The sequence below is a fragment of the Denticeps clupeoides genome, chromosome 9 (assembly GCF_900700375.1).
Source record: "Denticeps clupeoides chromosome 9, fDenClu1.1, whole genome shotgun sequence".
NCBI lineage: Eukaryota > Metazoa > Chordata > Actinopteri > Clupeiformes > Denticipitidae > Denticeps > Denticeps clupeoides.
Genome location: NC_041715.1, coordinates 4,738,343 through 4,760,702, shown reverse-complemented (window position 1 = coordinate 4,760,702; position 22,360 = coordinate 4,738,343). Strand labels below are relative to the sequence as shown.

Below are 22,360 nucleotides of genomic sequence, written 5' to 3'. Positions count from 1 at the left end.
CAAATCTGACGTGAGAAAACACTCACACGTGCATAAAACGGGCCTGCAAAGCTTCTCGATCAGCTTGTCCAGACAATTTTACTTACTCCAGTCTCCTTCTTCCACACTTCCAGGCTCTTTGGAGGTTTAATCTTGGACATCAAACGCAAGGCACCACACTATGTCTCAGACTACACCGATGCCCTGAGCCTGCAGTGCTTGGCCTCCTTCCTCTTCCTCTATTGCGCGTGCATGTCGCCCGTCATCACGTTTGGGGGTCTGCTGGGGGAGGCCACAGAGGGACGCATAGTAAGGAGACAGACTAGTCACCCCATGGACCAGACACCTGCCCTGAGCGTCATTGCAGCATGTCATGCCCTGTGTCTTTCTCCCCAGAGTGCAATTGAATCCCTTTTTGGCGCCTCGATGACGGGCATCGCTTACTCCCTGTTTGCCGGGCAGCCGCTCACCATTCTGGGCAGCACAGGGCCCGTCCTGGTGTTTGAGAAGATCTTGTTCAAGTTCTGCAAGTGAGTCTGGGACTAGGCTGTTGCGTCTCCTATACTAATCTCAATTTGCACACTAGAGGACAGTTACTGGAAGACAAATGATTTTTTTTTATGCATTAATTGAGTGAATCATTTTGCCTTTATAGGGAAAATGACCTGTCCTACCTCTCCTTGAGAACATGCATCGGCCTCTGGACGGCTTTCTTCTGTCTGGTCCTGGTGGCCACGGATGCCAGCTCGCTTGTCTGCTACATCACACGCTTCACGGAGGAGGCCTTCGCCTCGCTCATCTGCATCATCTTCATCTACGAGGCTCTGGAGAAGCTCATTCACCTGGGAGAGCACTACCCCTTCAACACGAACAACAACCTGGACAAGCTCACGCAATACTCGTGAGTGACAAGCACCCTCCAGGGTGGCAGTAGCCTAGTAACAAACATGACCCACAAAGTCAACTTACGCTACATCCCCTTCAACTCGTAAAAAATTCAAACTCTTAAAGAATTTGTTATATATAGAGAGAGCATGTAGTGAAACATTCAGGTTTTTAATAAAATGCATCCTTAATGAATAGAATTCCCTTTTTTGAGGGAATAGATCGACTGTGCCGTGATCAGCCCCAACATCCTGGAAGTCATTTACTTAATGTTTAAATGCAGCGCCACATGCTCTTTTTCTTTCTCATCCAGATGTGCATGTATTGAGCCTCAGGATCCCAGCAACGCCACCTTGAAGTACTGGGAGGAGAACAACATCACTGTCACAGAGATCTACTGGGAGGCCTTGGAGGTCAAGGTGAGCGCTGGAATTAGTCTTGATTAGACCTGACACAGCGTCTCCGCTGTTTGACAAATGTACACAAGCGGCTTCTCCGACAGTAGAAAACACGCTAAATCCCCAGAAGGGCTCAGTTTCAATCTCAGTGACATATTCTCACAGATGGAGGTAGACCAATAGAGGAGATTAAGGACTGGATTAAGGGGGGATTGGCAATGCTAAATCACCATAAAAGCAAATAGTGTGCATTCTGTGTATTCTGCTGCAGAACAGGAAAGAGCGTCTTTAGCCTTTCCTAGCAGCACGGCTGATTAAGGGGTATTATTACTCTAAATGCATCACGGGGCATCTGCACACATAACAAAAGGATATTAGCATCTATGTCAGCAGTCACTGTTCTTTTATAATGCGCTGGATGCCAGGATTAACTTGATCCTTAACTTGTCCATTATCATTTCTTTTTGTCATTACCATCATATTGTTGATCGTTCTCCAACAGACCCAAATATTTGGGTCACTCTGTCTCAAGCCGGACGGGTTTTAATTCCTTATAAGCGTTATGTAAATCAATTATGTTATGTTCTGGATACTCAACAACATACAGACAGCATTTAAGCAACATATGTTATGTGAGTTTGAAATCCTTATCAGAAATCTGATAATTCTTATAATTGCTATATCAGGGTGATAAAATAATGAAAGTGATGCTGTAATCTCTGTGATCCATCTCTTAATTAAGTTATAGCCCTATAACTTCTAATGTTATTATATATATATATTTATGATATACTCTATATATCTATAGTATAGTATAGCATGACATTTACATTTACAGCATTTATCTTTGTATAAAACAAATTAGTATCGAATTATCATAATTATGTTTTCCAACCTTTGTCAAAAATAGCTGTTAATTATGCGCTTATATTCACATTGCTGAATGCATTACAGGACTGCATAGAGAAGCGAGGGGAGTTTGTGGGCAAGGCCTGTGGCCCTCATGGCCCCTATGTTCCTGATGTCCTCTTCTGGTGTGTCGTTCTGTTTTCTCCACTGTCGCCATGTCGGCTTTCCTCAAGGAATTCAAAACGAGCCACTACTTCCCCACTAAGGTAAAAGCCTCTTTCATCCCTCAAAATATGAAAAGATCTGGCCTGGAGATTATTATGTTGTCCTCTTTTGCCATCTGGTGGCCGTAGTTAGGAACTGCAGAATTGTCTCAGGAAAACCTCACATTAGACTAGTGGCTTGAACCAGCTTTAATTAATCAGCATAAGAAAATAATTTATTTAAAATAATTTAAAGTATTTATCTTCTTTTTTCAGGTGAGGTCAATTATCAGCGACTTTGCTGTGTTCATCACCATTCTCACCATGGTACTTGTCGACTATGCCCTTGGGGTTCCCTCTCCCAAACTTAAGGTTCCCAGTGTGTTTAAGGTGAGCTGAACACAAACATCAGCACACTGGGTGATTTGGGTTTATTAGATTTGGGTGATTAGATTTTTCACAACGACTTCTAACCCACGTAAAAAACCCAAACGTCACACAGCCAACAAGAGATGACCGGGGCTGGCTGATCAACCCCGTGGGCCCAAACCCGTGGTGGACCATCATCATATCCTGCATCCCTGCTCTGCTCTGCACCATCCTCATCTTCATGGACCAACAGATCACTGCAGTTATTATCAACAGGAAAGAGCACAAACTGAAGGTAGATGATTCACTCTAGATAATTCAGTCTTAAATCACTGATAGTATTCATTATAATAGACCTTCTAAACAGTCAGACGTAGCTGTTGTCTCTGCATTAAAAATTCTGCCCTGGTTCAAAAAGGACATTACAGGATGTTAGGGAGTGACGCGTTTGTGTTGGTGACCTTCACAGAAAGGCTGCGGTTACCACCTCGACCTGTTCATGGTCGGGGTGATGCTGGGCGTCTGCTCGGTGATGGGGCTGCCCTGGTTCGTGGCGGCAACGGTGCTCTCCATCTCCCACGTCAACAGCCTGAAGCTGGAGTCGGAGTGCTCCGCCCCTGGCGAGCAGCCCAAGTTCCTGGGCATCCGGGAGCAGCGCTTCACCGGCCTCATGATCTTCCTGTTGATGGGCTGCTCCGTCTTCATGACCTCCGTGCTCAAGGTCAGAGCGTATGGGGAAATGTGATCAGACCAGAAGCTCTCACTTAATCAGATATTTGATCATTCAACTTCTCTTTGTCTGGGGATTCCAGTTCATTCCAATGCCTGTGTTGTATGGAGTGTTCCTGTACATGGGTGCATCATCGCTCAGGGGAATACAGGTGAAAATCTGCTTCCTGGTCACTATTCTGTGTCTGTATCTTGGCACGCTGGCTTATCTGTCGTGTTGTCGGCCGGCAGCTATTTGACCGTCTGAAGCTCTTCGGGATGCCAGCCAAGCACCAGCCCGACTTCATCTACCTGCGCCACGTCCCCCTGAGGAAGGTCCACCTCTTCACCATCATCCAGTTTAGCTGCCTCGTTCTCCTGTGGGTCATCAAGACCTCGAGGGCAGCCATCGTTTTCCCAATGATGGTAGGATCCGTTATCATCCACGTTCCGCAGCACATTAAAGTGAACGTTATTGTCACCTAGCAATATACAAGTACACAGAGAGACGAGATTGCAAATGACACACAACATGACAAAGGACATTGTGCACAGACCCATAATATCTATTTACATTTATGGCATTTACCAGACACCCTTACCCAGAGCAACCTACAATCAGTAGTTACAGGGACAGTCCCGCCCTGGAGACACTCAGGGTTAAGTGTCTTGCTCAGGGACACAATGGTAGTAAGTGGGGTTTGAACCTGGGTCTTCTGGTTCATGATGGTAGGATCCGTGTTACCCACTTGGCTACTACCAACTTACCCTATATGGTGCAGGTCGAGACAAATTAGACAAAACAGACAGACAAGTAGCAGATAAATCCGCTAATATATCAGTGTATGGATATATTTAGTAAATATAGTGCATACTGTATATGATAAATTATATAAAAGAATAATAGAAGTAATAGTGATATGACATAACATGATATGATGGTAATAATAATAATGTGCTGTGTTGTGTTGTGTTGTAATGTAATGTGTTGGTGGTGAGAGATCGTTCCAGTCATTAAACTGTACTACTTTCCTCATTAAAATTAAAAGATGAAGACAAACAAAAGATGAAAATTTAACACGGTAGTCTCTGGAACTCTAAGCCACAGCCAGCTTGTCCACAAGATGTCTGTGCATGTTTACTTTTTTTACTTTGAAGGTGCTGGCCCTGGTTTTCATTCGGAAGCTGTTGGATTTCATCTTCACCAAACGAGAGCTGAGCTGGCTGGACGACCTGATGCCGGAGAGCAAGAAGAAGAAGCTAGAGGACGCCGAGCAAGAGGTGAATGGACATGGAGTTATTCATTATGTTCCTTTTTTTTTTTTTTGGCAAAATATCATGCTTTGCTAAACCCATTTTTTCTTATATTAATCCTTTACAGGAAGAGCAGAGTATTTTGGCCGAAGAAGAGGGAATAGTACAAGTGCCAATGGAGGGACACTACAAGTGAGTTTTATTCGGGTCCTTTCTATTCATAAATCAATTAAGAATTTGTTGGATTAGCATAATTTGCTTTGTGCTTAGGGACGACCCCTCTATTGTGAACATTTCGGACGCAATGTCGAAAGGCTCCTTTGGAAACACTTGGAATATTATCAACACCGACAATGCTAAAAACAACCCACATATAAAAAGGTATTGGCCAGACCCATTTACATACATTAATTCAGATTAAACTGTCTTGTCTTCTCAAAGTTTTTTTCAAATTATGCAAAGTTAACCTATTTCTTGGAAAGTTTGCTGTTCTTAAGGTCTTATCTTCTCGCAAGACTGATTACCCAGTCCAATTTTAAGACCCATATTTTTAACTTTATGTGTCCCTTTCTTTTCTTTTTCAAGCCCAATTTCCTAACCGGCTTTAGAATCGGATGTCCCAATGGTAAGTTTCATCTGTTTTATGGATAAAATGCTCACTTTTTAGCATGGCATGACGCAGAATTGACCGATTCTGGAGCTTCCGCCACGTGATTTCCACTTTTCATTCATCCAGTCGGTGACTAACGCCGTGACTACAGACATATTGGACATTTGATGGCAGCACTCCTTGCCAGATTAAGGCAGGCCGGCGTGTAGCAACGCTGCTGCACGTGTCACGGCGCCAAGTGGCGACGTTCCGCCCAGGACTTTCTGTAGTAGGTGTTGGCAGAGCACAGCAATGCTGACCATTAGAGGCGAGATCAGAGCAGGAACATCTCAGCGTGACGATGCTAATTGGCACTGGGCTGCGTCAGCATGCTGTGCTCGCAAAAGCCGCCGCACTGGAAGCGAAAGCCCCTGTAATGAATGGCTCGAGGTCGCGTCTCTACAGGCTCGCCTGGCATTCTGACCTCGTGCTTGCAGGCGACAGCATGACCACAAACAAGGATGACGCCACAGTCGCCGACCAACTCGGCGACTTGACCTTTTATTCTGTTTTCAATAATAATTTAAGATGTTACACAGCACTCCATTACCAATTCATCTTCATGGTGCCATGGCTCAATATTCTCGGTGTCCCATCTCATTCTCTTAATTTAATTGACTGATGCTGCGTTTAATGAATTTTGCAATTTTTTGTGGTCAGAGGCAACCTTGGAAAATCGTCTTTATTTGCTTTTCTGACAACCTTTTACTTGATATATTTTTTACACGGTTATCTGCATTTACGTGTCTCTCTACCCTTTGCATTGTCAAAACCAGCTTGTTACTTTAGCTTCACACAGTTTCACTATCATTTAAGCCATTTCTAGCCCATAAAAATGATTTCGTTCAGCTGGAATCCATAGAAACGCCTTAAAACACAGAAGACAATCCCACTGATGATTCCATGACAGGAGGACAGACGTAATATGAGAGGAGACAGGAAACTGTTTTCGAAGCGTTGTCAAGTATAACAGAGAAAATAGCAAATACAGCTTCTTTTATGTATTCATCTCCGCTTTGCTTTTTCAGCTCGTGCGCTACAATACATGAATCAGATAGACACTCAGTTGTAGATAGTAGAGTTGTAGTATGTAGTTTTGTTTTTTGTCCCCCTTATGGCTACTTTTTTATTTTCATACTTGAAGCAAAAGACTGTACTTTTTCACTTCAGTCCATTCTCAGCAAAGTGAAAGACTAACCCCGGGTTTCTGGTCTTCTTTTCCCATCAGTCTACCTAACAGCATCATGAAGCTGGTGGAGAAGGACTTCGGCGAGTCTCCCACGCTTCCCTCCTTCACTGTGTTTTTACACAAAACAATGTTTTGTGCCACACTAGCATTCCGTCTATGTTTCTGTCCAGTAGTTGTAGGTTTGTACAGTACAGCTGATTTTATCTAATTTCGTCTGAACATGGAAGCCACTCCCTTTATGCATTTTCAAGGGTGACGTGTAGTATAACGTTTTATTATGTTTATATGTGCAACGGAAAAACCAGCAGATTATATGATGACTTGGCAGTAAACGATTTTCCATGAGAATGTCATACGGAATGTCACAATTGGAGTATCTGGCAACGTTTGGAGGAGCTCCTCTACATTTACACGACTATTTTGTATATTTTGTATTTTTGAAAGTGATTCCTGCCCCAAAGACCAACTAATCCAGCTACTGTCCTGTAGTTTAAAATAATGAAAGCAATTAGGATTTAGATTTTTGGCAACAAGATCTGCATGTATTCTTTTTTTTTTTCAAATATAGCTACAAAGGATCAAAGGCAAAAAGCTAAATGCAATATACATATTTTTGCATAGTATTTTTTGCAGCGTATAGGGAGGAGAGATGACATGACATATATGATATATGATATTTTATCAAAATATACATATTATTATTCATATTACTGGGCTACATTGCACATCGCAGCGGCGACGTGATTGTAAATAACGGACGGATATTTTATCAAAGATTCTTGGACTTGACTCGGGACATCTGTTGACATTGCCATTATGCCAAAGTGTACTGTGACCGTTTACTTGGTTTGACTTCACATATTGCAATATTTAAATATCTGTTTATTTAAAAATAATAATAATAATCATCACAAAACATTCTTCTCATTGGCAAGTTGCGCCGTCAGCTGCGACGCCAACGCACGCTGTATGCTTACATATCGACTCATGTTGCTGAAGCTTTGCCATATTGCACATCGCGGAGGTGATTGTCCTCCATGTCCACTCCGAAGTTCCCATCACACATCAACGAATGGTATGATTTCATAGAGATCATCAACAAGCTAATACTTGAAAGTATCATTTCACTTGTGGATGGTTGGTTGGGGGAGGCTATTAAAATAGTGCAATAGTACTTTATAAGGGCAAAATCTGTTGTTTTTAAAGATCAGAAGTTGCGTGTGTATTTTAGGGATTAACCATTGCAATGCTTTTTGCACATAATTAGATTTTTTTTTTAACCACTGTGCAGTAATAATAGTCCTTCTGCACATGAACTGTATCGCTTGCTTTATTTAGAAATTACATTTTGTTCTTAAACGTGTCAATGCATCTTATTTGGTAAAATGTCGTGCTCAGAGAGAGAATTTATGTGCAATGTATGAAAATGTCAAACTTTTGTTTAATTCTTCCATCGCTTGTTGTCTTAAAGCGATATTCTTTTAGAACCGTTGTTACGTTGTATTAATTAAAATTGTGCGTAAAATGTGTGTTTTAAATTAAATAAAAAACATATAGCTGCTTATAACTTGTGACCGTGTTTATTTCTGACTGGTTAGAGATGCAGATTTTTTTTTTTCATTGTGATTTATTTCTTTGATGCACGCCATGTGCCAGCAAACTTCAACGCTTCCACTTGAAAATATATTCTGCCTTGCAGCAAGGTCCAGACATGCAAGGTCCAGAGGGATTACTTGGAAGCAGCGTGGCAGCGATGACAGACAGGTTCTGAGACGTTCCTCCCGTTTCTCCTGTCTTCAGAAGAACCCAGCCTGACCCGCAGAGATTTGGAACATAAATAGGAAAATAACGAGTGAGTAGGCAGGGTTTGCATCAACAGATGGTTTTGATGCATAAGATGACAGCTCTGAGAACACGGACTCCCAAAGCATGCTGGGATGTTGGCTCACGAGCGGCATGTGTGTTTTCCCTCCCCCCCACCCACCCTCCTAATCAGCCGTGCGACCAGATCACCGATCTCTGGTACTTCATGTTGATTGACATATTTTTTTCAAGGCTTCTTCATGCCTCGCACTGCCAAGGGAATGTGGACTTGTTGGCGTGACCCGTCAGCAACGGGACGTGTGTGGTGCGCGCACCGGGGTTCAGGTAATGCCCCATTAAAACAGCTTCATTCACCAGACTGAATCACTTGACGCCAAACAGAAATGTTAAAATGTTTAAAGAAAAAAAGAAAGTGTTTGGTAAACCGTATTTTACTGGAATAAATCATCAACAGGTAATATTTGGATGGTTGGACACTGTAAGGGCGCTACTTTTTTGGCCTGGTAACCAAACCCCCCACCCCCCCCCCCCCCCCCCCGCACCCCCACCCCTGCAACTACAATCTTCACTATCAAACCCCCTGTACCCCCACAACTACAATCGTCACAAACAACCCCCTGCACCCCTGCAATTACAATCTTCCCTACAAATCCCCACCCCCGCAACTACAATCGTGATTATCAAACCACAACACCCCCACCCCTGCTGCTACAATCTTCACTATCAAACCCCCCGCAACTACAATTGTCACTATCAAGCCCTCCTCCACCTCCCCCACAACTACAATCTTAACTATCAAACCCCCGCAACCGCAACTTCAATCATCAGAATCACCCCCCACCCACCCCTGCAACTACAATTCTTTTCTATTAAACCCCAACACCTCCACAACTACAATCGTCACAATCAACTACTCACCCACCACCGCCCCCACAACTACAAATTTTACTATCAAAACCCCACCACCCCTACAATTACAATTGTCACTCTCAAACCCCAACACCTCCTCATCTGCAACTACAATCGTCACAATCAACCACCCCACACCACCGCCCCAACACTATCAACCACCCCCACCACCCCCACAACTACAATCGTCACTATCAAACCCCAACACCTCCTCATCTGCAACTACAATCGTCACAAACAACCACCCCACACCACCGCCCCCACAACTACAATCTTCATTATCAAAATCCCAACACCCCCTCCCCTGCAACTACAATTGTCACTATCAAACCCCTGCGCCCCCAGCACCCCTGCAACTACAATCGTCCCAATGACCCCTTCCCCGAAACTACAATCTGCACTCTAAAACATTTACATTTACATTTATGGCATTTGGCAGACGCCCTTATCCAGAGCGACTTACAACGTGCTTTCAAGTTACCATCGATGAAGAGATCAATTCAGGTTCACTAGGACCCCAACTATGAATACATCTATTTAATTCACTCTGTTGTAGATTCTGTACACAAAGTTCGACAATAAGAAAATTACAATTTAATCTAAATATTCTAAACTATAAACAACCCCCCTGGCTACCCCTGATATACTCTGCCCCTGCCTGGCCCCTCCTCAGCAAAGTCTAGAAACGCCCCTGGCGCAAGGCACTAAGCATGTGGCTTGTTCACAAGTGTGAGGATTTTAATTTTAAAAAAGAAATAGAATATTATAATAATCTGAGATAATGCATGACTGGAGTCTTCTGACCTCTCAGCCTGCCATCATGAAACCAAAAAAAAAAAAGATTTATGAAATATGAATATGATTTTTGAGTAACTAAATCACTTTAATTCGGTGTATGAAGAGTGATCTGATCCGAAGAAAACAGAATGGACATCAAATTCTTTCAGCAAATTTATTCCGAATTTCTCAAAACAATGATGCTGGTCTTATAAAATATGTAATACTGAATGAGCAATTGAACTCAGGGGTTCTGCTTTCACATGTCGATTGTGGGCGCAGCTGGTTCGAGCTCCCTACTCTCGCCTGCCACGCCCTGTCTTCAGCCAGGACACAAACTCCTTTGCGGCCTGGTCTTGCAGGTAGGAGCTCACGTCGCTGGTGTAGGTGCCATCGGCATGGCGTCTCGTGGGGCTGCTCCTGGATGGCAAAAGTCATTGACATTTTTTCAGTTTTCATTCGGTATGAAACACAATTTTTTTTCTGCATCTACCCAGCTACCACTATCTTTAGTAAACGAAAATCTGTTTTGCAGAACGTTTGCTGTGACGACAGCTTCTCTAGGCCACACTACTCAGCACCCAGTGCACACGGTGAAATGTGTCCTCTGCTTTTAACCCATCACCCTTGGTGAGCAGTGGGCAGCCATGACAGGCGCCCGGGGAGCAGTGTGTGGGGACGGTGCTTTTGCTCAGTGGCACCTTGGCGGTTCTGATTACAGTCAACCCCACGCAACTACAATCCTCACTATCAAACCCCTCCCCTGGCCCCGCAACTATAATCTTCACTATCAAACCCCTCCCCTGGCCCCGCAACTACAATCTTCACTATCAAACCCCTCCCCTGGCCCCGCAACTACAATCCTCACTATCAAACCCCTCCCCTGGCCCCGCAACTACAATCTTCACTATCAAACCCCCTCCCCTGGCCCCGCAACTACAATCTTCACTATCAAACCCCTCCCCTGGCCCCGCAACTACAATCCTCACTATCAAACCCCTCCCCTGGCCCCGCAACTACAATCCTCACTATCAAACCCCTCCCCTGGCCCCACAACTACAATCTTCACTATCAAACCCCTCCCCTGGCCCCGCAACTATAATCTTCACTATCAAACCCCTCCCCTGGCCCCGCAACTACAATCTTCACTATCAAACCCCTCCCCTGGCCCCGCAACTACAATCCTCACTATCAAACCCCTCCCCTGGCCCCGCAACTACACTTTGCAGGTTTTGTTACCCGCTAAGTTGAACACTGCCCCTAGTGGTTGGTTTGGCCAATTGCTCTCCCATTGTTCTGAAGCTTTAGTGCTGTTCCCAATGAGAAGACTGGAACTTGTCTTCTAATTTATGAAAAATGATTTGTTGGCACTTACCCACTTCTCTTGGAATTCATGAGCCACTGAACAAAGTCCTGCGCTCGCCTCGTCTCCAGATATTTGCTGTAGTCGTTGGAGAAGGTTCCCTCTGAGTGTCTCTTCATCGGCTCGTTGAACAGTCTGTCTTCTGTCATTAGGCTGAGGTGGAGGGCGAATCGGTCACTTCACGGCACATTTGATGATATAAATTTGTAACTACAGCCACGTCTTACCTGGAGTTCTCCTCTGTGTCCTCTGTGGGGACTTGCCAGCTGCCCTGGATGAGGATGAAGAGCAGGAGTCCAGCCAGAGAGCAAACTGTCCTCATGGCGTCGCTTGCTAAAATAAAGATGGACGGCCGGAGGTCAAAGTGTGCAAAATACCCATCTTCAGGAGCGGACGGGATGCTGCTTCCTCACCTGAGTTTTCTGTTCTTGGAGTCTACGCGGAGTCTAGGAGGAGGAACCTGCGGCGCTCTCTCTCTCTCTGGATTGTCTGCGGTGTTCTTCTTGACGGCTCCCAGGAGTGGGTTCTGGGTCCCTCCTCGTCTCGGCTCGCCTTATATAGCCGAGGAGAGAGCTGGCCTGCCCAGGTGGCACGTTCTGCACGCACACGTATGTTACTCTCGGTCCATTAGTCATGACTTGTGCCGCTGCGGCTGGACACATCTGCAGGTAGGACTTCTTTTTTTGGATTTTTTGTTTGAAAAGAGATGTGGCAATGTCTGCTGAAGATAACGGCTGGCACTTTAGGCGTAGAGATCAAACATCATGACACCATCCCGTGCAACAACAGAAAAAAAATGTGTACGGTTCCAGGAAGTCACACGTTTTCTGACATTTATTACCACCAACACTGTCACAATCAACAACGACGCCGATCATAAACCTGCTGTCCAGCAACAGTATTTTCTGATACTCTTAATTAGCAGATTACCTCTACTAATTATTAAAATTGTGAGAATAAATTGACCACAATCTTGCATTTAGACAATCGCATGGCTTGCAATGTGCCTTTACACTTGGGCAACTTGGATGCATTACATACGAACGCATAAAATGAGGTGAGACACATTAAAAAAAATTTTACTACGGTTTCATTAGCCACAATTTTTTTGAACATTTATAGTCCTTCTGGATTTAAATTTGTGTGAAACATGGTTTCAACATGGTTTATGCCTTTTTTTCCCCATCTGTGAGTTGAGGAATATATGTCTTTTTTGCACTCTCGCATTGGTCTGTCAAATGATTCATGCTATACATGAATTTTTATGGTTATGAGCATCTTCTATTGGCTGTAAAATGGCTCCTTCCAAACTCTTAATTCATAATGGGACAAACACTGTCTTTCAATGTAGCAGAATAATGTAATAAAAGGTAAATAAAAGTTTTTGGTGGAAAACAAACAGTGCCTTTATATGGATAGAGCTTGGATGATTAAACAATTGTTTTTAAAAAATCATGATTTCCTTTGAAAATAAAGGGAACACACCGAGCTAGAATTTGTACCATCGACAAAGATCTGATTTATTCTACTGATACTTGTTAGTTTACATTTAGGGCATTTATCAGACACCCTCATCCAGAGTGACTTACAATCAGTAGTTACAGGGACAGTCCCCCCCTGGAGACACTCAGGGTTAAGTGTCTTGCTCAGGTACTCAATGGTAAGTGGGGTTTGAAACTGGGTCTCCTGGTTCATAGGCAAGTGCGTTACCCACTAGACTACCACCCCTATGATAATAATGTTTTATATTCAGAGTATGGAAGTGACAAAAACACATTCTAACACAAAATTTTAACACAATTTTTTTATTAGAGGTTATAATGGAGATACCCGGGAGATTTTGTAAGGGTGACGGACGTCACTCCACACGTGTACAATATTACTCCCACAAAGAACAACCACTCCACAACTATCTCCATTGGACAGAATTAAACAAGTCAGTGCCTTAAAAGAATTCCAAAATACTGTGCCTATCGATCATTTTACATGGTCAGCATCTTCACATGCAAACACCTTGAGTACACAGTGTTACAGGTTCACATTACAATGCATGCCGCCACAATTCAAAATGCAACAGCCTGAAGCAGCAAATGACTGTTCCAATTTGGCAAGAAATATGCATAATAACCACAGACGACTTCAACCACAGTGGAATCCTCAGTCCTGAGTAACTTCACTACAACTGCTACAGCAAATGGTTAGAAACGGCTCTTCTTTTACTTGGTCTTCGCAAAGCACTTCTGCAGGAAGTGAGTCATGTGGTTGTATACGTGGTAGCGAGCGCTGCCGGCCAGGGTGTGGTCTTTATCTGTGTACCACTGGGACCAAAAAAATTTAAGTTTTACAGTGAAAAAAAATACTTTTTTTGTCATATATGATTCAACAAACACTGTACAAACCATCGCCTCGAAGTCAACCTTCTCATCTACCAGGGCTTTGGAGATCTGTGCAGCTTGCTGGAAATGGACGTTATCTGAAAGAAAGAGGACGCGAGACGTCTGCGTAAAAAAAGATAACCCATAATCCAGAATGTTACAGCGGCAGGTACACCTACCATCTGCCGTGCCGTGAATCAGCAGGTATTCAACGGACTGAAAATTTTTGGCTCTACTCATGACTGTGGAATTCTGCAGAGCATGAAATAAAAAAATGTTGATATTGATACCCAAATAAGTTGATAGGCTTCTGCTGTATCCATGACATAAACTTCAGAAAAACCATAAAGCATGTACAGTACACACATTGATATACAACAATTATAACACCATCATTAAAAATATTTAAAAAGTCAATTGTAGTATGTGTCATATATAAGATAACAAATATTAATCAAACTTGACTATAGTGTGCATCTATTGTTAAAATAAAATGCTATTAAACAGTAATAATATATATAGACAATAATAGAAAGTGTTGTTACTTTGTATCCATCTACATTCTCGTCTGGTCGGCTCATGTAACGTTCTGTATACACAGCATCTGCAGAAAAATGTTATGTTTCCTAGTGCAGGTAACACTTTTTGTAATATATGAAATTATATATTGGACACTGATATCAACAAATGAAATGCGGTACCATAATAGTCCCATTTTGCAACTGGAGCTACAGCAATGCCACACTTAAAAAGTCCAGTGCCAGCACCCAAAGCCATTGAAGTGACATAGCCACCGTAGGACTGCAGAAAAATGAATAAAACAATAAAATATGTAAAACGTTTTTATACTACTATTAGTGGTACTGGTAACATTGAGGCGTAACATTACTTACCCAACCCCATATAGCTATCCTCTCAGTGTCAATGAAGCCCATGTCAATGAATTTTCTGGACAGGAACAGAAATATGTATTTTATCATGGAGATTTTGAGCATGTACATGGTGAATCATAGTAATATGGTGTTGCTGTTATATAGATTATGAATGCTTTAATATCAACAAAATATTGCACCTAAAATAATGAGACAACAGCAATAGAAAACCGGCATTCATTATAATGACGCCAAATAAATAGCTGTGTAATGTATCGTATTTTCTGGATTTTTTTTATTCAGTTCAAAACATTTTCCACTTGCATGGACCGCTTAAGCCGGAGTGGCGTGTTTCAAGTTGCCTGTTTCATCGCCCCTTTGCTCCATCGCACCCATGAGCAGATTTCATGCTAGGCTTGTGCGTGCTTTACCGAGACGTCTGTTTTCCTCACGGCTCTGAACATCCGTCTCACCTCACTGCAGATATTTGATCTTCCACTTCATATGTTCCCAAGCGCTGGTAGATTGCATGCATCACTTCATCGCCTTGGTAACCACTTCCCCTTCCATCAAAGTTGGCAACTATAACCCCCTCTGTGCTGGCGAGGTAGGTGGACCATCCCAGCCGGAAGGAGAAGTCTGTCGTCTGGCTGGCCGGGCCACCGTATCTGTGGAGCAGTTAACGTCTTCAGCCAGCAATACAGACAGATGTAGCGCTTATTAAAACGGCGATCGATGAGGCAATCTGAAACTCACACATATATTAACAGAGGGTATTTCTTTGATTTGTCAAAGTTCGGCGGTAGCATCATTTGATACCAAAGATCTGTTGGAAAAGAAGCCCTTTTCATAATTTCCATTTTCATTGTCATTATAAACTAAAATCAAATTAAATTAAGTCACAGTTCTTACCAAACCCTGCCACTCTGAAAGTGCCTCGCTGGGTGGTCGGCCTGTGAAACTCTTTTAAAATGCTCTCCAGTTCACTGTTGTCCTCCAGGATCTGAATTTCTATGGTCATTTAGAACAAACAGGAAATGGAAAACATTAACCAATAAAAATGTCTATAAAATAAAATAGCCATATCACTCTCAATTTCTCAATGTGAAATTACGTACCGGAGCCTTTGTTATTAAGGAGGGAGAAGAGAGGAACTCCAGGCCCTTGGGGAAAAAAAAGTCATTTGACAAAATCACCTGTTTGAACACAGGTTTTTGCTTTGTTAATACGTGCTAATGTCAAAATTGAGAAATCCATGAATTTATATATGAAAAATGCATTTAGCCTCCCTGTCCATCATCTCCCTTTCAATTTGTCAACACTCATGTAATTACATACTTAATATTAATGACCTAAAAATACTTGTTGCAGCTGTACATATTTATGGAAATCAAATTAAATTAATTCAGCGGATTTGCAGTAAGCTGTGAGGTTTATATTAGTTCCCCTTGACCAGTTAATGTGTTTTCAATGTGATGGGAAGTATAAATTTCCTCCAGTAAGGTGAAGAGTGCTGGTCAACAGCTGTTGACACCCTCGCACCTCTGACACCCAACCTTTTTGGTGCGTGCACACGAACTAACCGTAGCAGTCCATGCGAACATAGGAGCCCATCTGGCTGAACACGTAGCCTAAATTGTACTGACACCTTTCCGGGTGCAGCGTGCAGGTGAGGCACTGGGGTGCAGAGTGGCCGCCTGCGATGGTGATCCTGCGGACAGAACACAAACCCTCTGGTACACCGACACATGGCTGGTTAAAACGGGTGCCCCGCCCCCTTTCAATTAGCTGCATGCCTTATTCTGAATAAGATGAACAACAGTTCAACAGAATAACTGCATGTTATTCTGAATAAGATTAATTGTCATTTCCAGCATGTTAGAAAATGTATCTGAAGCAAACAAAGCTCAGCATTTTAATAATGGGATCAATTATTTATTGGTTTGTGGTTAAAAAAACAAAACAAAGGTAAATAACCATAGGAAAGCCAGAATCCCGCTTGGTGATGATGCAGCCTTTTAACAATAATGTTTTAATGCCACATTGTCTTACAGTCTAGACAAAAACACAATACTAGTAGATGGCCCCAAATACGATATTTTGTAGCCAGTGTTTTCTTTGGTCTTGGGAAAGGTGGGATTTTATAAAAGTTCGGCCAATACAGTATGTGCAACTAGAATGACTACAATTATATCATAATGGCCTGATACACGGCTTACTTATAAAGATTCCTCTGGCCAGGTCGTCCCATGTGCTCGTTACTGATGAAGTATCTGTAAAGGAAAAGCCCAGTGTCACCGGCCCATCCTGACCTCTTCCGGCCCGATGAGAAATTCCTGTTTATCAGACTTACATGGCGCTGCTGGTGAGCTTTGAAATGTACATGACCTCCCATGTGCCCGAGGTGATGGGCATGGCCTTACCCTGAAATTGTGGCCGGGGTTTGGGGTTACGGATGGTACCGTAAACATGTAATACATTTAATCGGCTCAAACTGACACTTACGTTCGTGATGTAGTGGATGTGCTTGTAGCCTTTTGAGTCACTCATCACTCTGTAGAAGCTGATTTTGTCCTCTGCAAAAAACGGGCGGGCAGGATTGTACTGGAAGATTAAGAAGAGCAGTATCACAGACAAAAAACTTTTGAAATATTTGTCAAAAATGACTATTTTCACGCATTGGGACATTCGTTACAACGTACTTGTCCAATCCAGCCGGTTTTGCTCATCTGCTCGAATTTCTAATAAAAATAGGTCAGGGCAACACAGTAAAGAAAACACAGGATGTTTTATTACATGCATGTAATTCAACTAAAGTGCCTTAGGGACATCTCAGTGTTGTGATGGGGGGAAGGTGACTGGTGCAACGCACCGATTTCGCAGTCCAGTTACTTCCATCGAAGTCATAGATCTGCAAGAGGACGTGATTCTGCCTCCTCTTCAGCCACTGGACAGCGACGCGCTCATCCGTGACCCATGTGACCGAGCTGAGGTAGTGATCGCTGTCAGAAAACCAGAAAACTCACCGTCAGCATCGCCACACAGGCTAAAACAGTACAAGTTCAGGAAATGCTGCTGATGCACATGCATTGCATACGTACCCAGAGCCAAAAAAGGTTGGCACCACGACCTCAACGCGTTTTAATGGGTTTGCAGAATCGATTACAAACAGCTTTGCTTTCGGGATCGTTGAACCGGCCTTACAAAGAAAAGAAAAATTAAGCATCGCTGTGTTCTTATGCACACAAACACACAACATGTGTGTGTGTATATACAGTACAGGCCAAAAGTTTGGACACACCTTCTCATTCAATGTGTTTTCTTTATTTCCACAACCATTTACGTTGGTAGAATCTCACTGAAGGCAACAAAACTATGAATGTGGAGTTATGTACTTAACAAAAAGTGGAGACCTGTCCTCCACAGTCACCGGACCTGAACCCAGTCCAGGTGGTTGAAGCTCATCGAGAGAATGCCAAGAGTGTGCAAAGCAGTAATCAGAGCAAAGAAACTAGAATATAAAACATGTTTTCACTTATTTCACCTTTTGTTAAGTACATAACTCCACATGTGTTCATTCATAGTTTTGATGCCTTCAGTGAGAATCTACCAACGTAAATGGTCATAAAAATAAAGAAAACACGTTGAATGAGAAGATATGTAAAAATTTTTGGCCTGTACTGTATATATACAGTCATATATATGACTCAACAAAATCCACCTTTGGGTACGGTATGGCAATTGTTTCGGGGTACTGCCCACTCCCAAACCACGGGTAGTCTATGGTGTGGACACTGGTGTCATTCAGCTCAAGGTAGGCCAGGAATTTTCCAGTAGTTGACCACCACATGGCCTCGCTGGATGCAAACACCTCCTCTGCAAGGTTCAAATGGAGACGCCTCAGTCAAGCAGCTAATGTGATAACCTCAAAACTCCTGCTACTACCATGGAGCAACAAGCTTAATGGAAGCTGTGATTAGTGAAACAATTATTACTGGTTGGGAAATAATTGGTTAGAATAAAATATTTACATTTAAGATGGTCTTGGTACCTGTAGCATTGAGCAAATTATTTCTGAATAAGAACTTGTTCATCATTGTTTCAATTTTTTTTATATAGGTTCACAGTTCCACAAATTAACTGGTTCACATTTCCATTTTTGTAATAAATAGGCATCTATTGTTTTTTTTTCTATGGCTAAGTCCTTCAGTGTGTTATAAGATTGCATTATCTCCTGTGGGTTTCCTCTGGGTTCTCTGGTTTCCTCTCATTCCTCAAAGATTCAGAGGCATGCAAACTATGTTAAAGTGGTGACTCTGAATATCCCGTATGTGTGAGTGTGTGTGTGTGTTCTTCTGGAGAGCCAGTAAACAGTGCAGAGTGGTATGGCAGCATCATGTTGTGCCGTAAAACCGTCGTAAAAAGGTCAGCTGCCCTCACTTGGATCTAAGCAGACGCCACTCATCTATCATTTTGAACTGAACACACACACACACACACAAAAAAAAAAAAAGAACTAAACCAACCTTCATACGCCCAGTCCGGGACGCCATTAAGAATCCGGTTTTCCTCTCCATTCTGGGTGACTTGTATCGGTGCAGTGGCCGCGGATTGCTTTAAATAAATGTTGTACCTCCACACATAAGCCTGCGGGGGGAATAAAGGTGAGGAGGAATTTGTCCACCACTATGGAATCATGACGGTTCTCATTTGCTCTCTGATCATCACGGAAACGGAGCGTATTCCTTTGGTGGAAGGAATGGCTCCTCCAACGCTGAAGGATTCTTTCCTGGCTTTCAGTCAAACAAGCCGGGAGTAAGCGACCTAGCACCAAAAAAGTAGCGTCTGTGTCCAGAAACGCCCTCCACCTGGGGAACCCTCCTTGCAGCAGAACTTTGGTAGAAATGGTCTAGAATGATTGACGTCATAACTGTGTGCTGGCACGTTGCGGTGTCATGGATTCAGGATTTGAATAGTGCGTGAAAATGTTTTTGTGTGTGTGTATTTACGTCTTCATCAATGACAGTAGAGACGCACAAAAAAAAAAAAAAAAACGCTACAAATGCAGAAAAAGTGACAAACTTTGCAGAACGTCTTGGTTGGTGAGGTTTAATGTGGGTCGCTACTCACCAGCATGTTTCCTGTGGGTGCAAAGGCCAAGTACTGCACCGCTTGTGGAATGTCTTGTGTGACAAAACTCCTGATTCGGACAAATGGAAAATATGAGCGATTCATTTCCATTTCCGAGCGTGTGACGGACAGTCAGCAAAACCACTCACGAGGCCTCCAGGTTGAACAAGACGAAGGAAGCCGTGTACGAGTGTCTCCATTTCTGAAAAAGAAGTGATTCGTGGCCGTCAACTTCCCGGCCGGCGGTGGGCAAAAAGCGCCCGTACCTTCGCGGCGCTCACCTTGGTGTAGTTGCTCTCTAATGAGACGAATTTGCGATCGGCAGACACGATGTAGTCTGTGGCATCCACCTGAGACTGCAAGAATAAAAAAATAAAAACGGTAAGGTTCGGCTGAGCAACGCGGCGGGACGGAGGAGCAGAACGGTTCTGAGCGTCTTACGAATGTGGTGTTGCTGAGGAAGAGCGAAAGCTCCCTGGTCTCCACGTTGTGGAGGAACACGTTGCCATCTTTGGCTTTATGGAGGTACTCGCTATCTGCGGAGGTTAAGATGGTGATTACTGCTCACACAACATTAGTTATTGTCCATTCACTGCCAGTCAAAATTCCACACACGCTTGCTCTACAGAGGTTTTTATGGAGAAAAAGGTATGTTTCATGAATCAGATTACACCAGTGCCATCATCGCAACCAGCTTTATGTTCTCTGCTAGGAGCTTCAAATATGAACCGTAACCTCATGGTTCTTTGTTTTCAGATTTGTTCTACAATGTAAAAATGGACCCCTGAAGTGTCATAATTGGACTCGTAATTCAAAAGTAAGAATGATTGCACACAAATATATTTACACACACACGCTGGGCGTTATAAAATATGTACCTGATATCCAGTATACTCCGTATTTTTTGTACCTAATGGTGTCATTGAAATAGTCAGCAAAAGTAAACAGCCTTTTGGAAGCAGAGTGATCCCCTGAAAAAAATAAAAAGTCATAAAACGATTACATTCAAATTTATTCTCATCTGGAATGAATTAATCAGCTCAAAACAATCCACCTATAGGCAACCTGTCCCAATATCACACGGTGGCGCTAAATTATAACGGCGTTTATGACGGCGGTGAGATTACAGGCAAAAAGAAAAGTGAAATAGATGTAAATAAAACACGATTAATCGTGATTTTTTTTTGTAAATGTTATTTTACATATATATATATAACATATGCGTAGATCGTCAGAGCATCTGAAAAAAAAGTCGATATCTGATTTTTTTGGTTGTAAAAGAGCGACTTACGGTTTAGATATATCGCCACGGGGACAGATATCAACGTGATGACGACAATCAACCCGACCACACCCAAAAACACCTTGCCACAACCCTGCAGAAAGTGCAGAAAAGTTCACACGCAACTTTTTTTTTTTTTTTTACACGTCGAAACGAGCTCTACGAACCAGATGTACACATCCATACATATTTATTCCGCCCGACCTGCGCACTGTGACCCCCGAAAGGCGCGTACTGACCATGTCGCCGGTCCGGATTCCGCTTCTCTACTCGTCCCGTCCGCGGCTCATTTGCATAGTCGCGGGCGGCGGCGGCGTCGAACCCGCGGACAGACTCCGGCTTCCGTCCGACCCGCGGCTGGAGGATGTGGCTTCGGTCGCGGAGGGAGCGCGGGCGCGCGCAGGCGCGCTGCCGCGGGTGCGAGGCGACAGGCGACAAGTTTCGGACAAACTTTTCGAGTGAGATCTGGGTGTCATTTCGCCGCACAAACCGTGTGCGCTCACTCATTTAAAAAAAAAAAGGAAACGAAACGTTTCATTTATTTATTTCATAGAAAAATCGTCCCCATCACATAATAATTTCCATTATTTACCAGAGGTCCGTATCCAGAGCGACTTACAATCAGTAGTTACAGGGACAGTCCCCCCTGGAGACACTCAGGGTTATGTGTCTTGCTCAGGGACGAGATGGTATTAAGTGGGGTTTGAACCTGGGTCTTCTGGTTCATAGGCCAGTGTGTCTCCCACTAGGCTACTACCACCCTAGATAATAATAATAATTGATGCAGCCCGAAACGAAGTCACGATCTGATATGGACTAAAAACTGTGCAAAAAATCATGGTTGTGGGAAAACAGCAGACTTATCAGCAAAAAATGTTTTACTCACATTCATGGACTTGACTACACAGAGCTACTCTACCAGTGAATGGTTTGGATGCACCTACTTATTTATGGGTCTTGTAAGAAATTACATGTGAGGTTATGTAATAAACGAACTTCCAAATCAGGGAGCTTTTACTGTGATGGCAGCATTTCACAATCTTGTCTTCTCTCCACCACATTAAGTTGGACAACGGGGATGGTTTCCAACAGCCATGAAGGTTCATACTGAACACTTTCATGTTAATCCATTCATTCATGTTAATGAGCATCTCATCAAGTGGCTTTTGATGATGACAATAGAGAACAAAGCCGCCATGAAGGTAAAACAGATTCAGCAAACACACTTCACTTTCTTACAAATACTAAAGATGTTTCTTGCATTTGATTCTTCAGAATGGCGCGCTGCCGCGGGTGCGAGGCGACAGGCGACAAGTTCCGGACAAACTTTTCGAATGAGATCTGG

At 43.1% G+C, this 22,360-nt stretch overlaps 3 protein-coding genes across 4 annotated transcripts in view; 1 reads left to right on the top strand and 2 right to left on the bottom strand.

Annotated features, from left to right (window-relative positions):
* slc4a10b (solute carrier family 4 member 10b) overlaps window positions 1–8,047 on the top strand; it is a 40,935-nt gene extending 32,888 nt beyond the window's left edge. Inside the window, 16 exon segments of the mRNA XM_028992046.1 lie at window positions 114–288; window positions 376–509; window positions 635–880; window positions 1,178–1,283; window positions 2,217–2,307; window positions 2,310–2,377; window positions 2,591–2,704; window positions 2,817–2,978; window positions 3,153–3,404; window positions 3,496–3,564; window positions 3,644–3,817; window positions 4,550–4,672; window positions 4,773–4,837; window positions 4,916–5,026; window positions 5,231–5,270; window positions 6,523–8,047. Of these exon segments, the coding sequence (XP_028847879.1) occupies window positions 114–288; window positions 376–509; window positions 635–880; window positions 1,178–1,283; window positions 2,217–2,307; window positions 2,310–2,377; window positions 2,591–2,704; window positions 2,817–2,978; window positions 3,153–3,404; window positions 3,496–3,564; window positions 3,644–3,817; window positions 4,550–4,672; window positions 4,773–4,837; window positions 4,916–5,026; window positions 5,231–5,243 (1,903 nt within the window). The 3' untranslated portion in view covers window positions 5,244–5,270; window positions 6,523–8,047.
* A 2,154-nt stretch (window positions 8,048–10,201) lies between these two features.
* Window positions 10,202–11,996, bottom strand: gcgb (glucagon b). The gene is made up of 4 exons (XM_028992045.1): window positions 11,770–11,996; window positions 11,584–11,689; window positions 11,369–11,509; window positions 10,202–10,413 (listed from the first exon to the last, which is right to left on the bottom strand). The coding sequence occupies exons 2-4, from the start codon at window positions 11,676–11,678 to the stop codon at window positions 10,290–10,292; spliced, it is 360 nt and encodes a 119-aa protein (XP_028847878.1). The 5' UTR covers window positions 11,679–11,689; window positions 11,770–11,996; the 3' UTR covers window positions 10,202–10,289.
* A 1,149-nt stretch (window positions 11,997–13,145) lies between these two features.
* On the bottom strand, window positions 13,146–21,627 carry fap (fibroblast activation protein, alpha). Of its 2 annotated transcripts, XM_028991092.1 has the most exons (26): window positions 21,255–21,391; window positions 21,025–21,109; window positions 20,612–20,704; window positions 20,175–20,269; window positions 20,015–20,089; window positions 19,883–19,935; window positions 19,734–19,803; window positions 19,130–19,250; window positions 18,325–18,479; window positions 17,705–17,802; window positions 17,476–17,605; window positions 17,306–17,344; window positions 17,109–17,207; window positions 16,957–17,027; window positions 16,823–16,876; window positions 16,187–16,314; window positions 15,722–15,766; window positions 15,516–15,614; window positions 15,360–15,429; window positions 15,077–15,271; window positions 14,625–14,679; window positions 14,433–14,532; window positions 14,277–14,335; window positions 13,911–13,983; window positions 13,756–13,829; window positions 13,146–13,674 (listed from the first exon to the last, which is right to left on the bottom strand). In XM_028991092.1, exons 1-26 carry the CDS (start codon window positions 21,255–21,257, stop codon window positions 13,573–13,575), a joined length of 2,241 nt encoding a protein of 746 aa, XP_028846925.1. In that variant the 5' UTR covers window positions 21,258–21,391; the 3' UTR covers window positions 13,146–13,572. The 2 variants fall into 2 exon arrangements, with proteins under 2 accessions (XP_028846925.1, XP_028846924.1); XM_028991091.1 differs by lacking the exon at window positions 21,025–21,109 and having other exon boundaries at window positions 21,255–21,627.
* Between the last annotated feature and the right edge of the window lie 733 nt (window positions 21,628–22,360).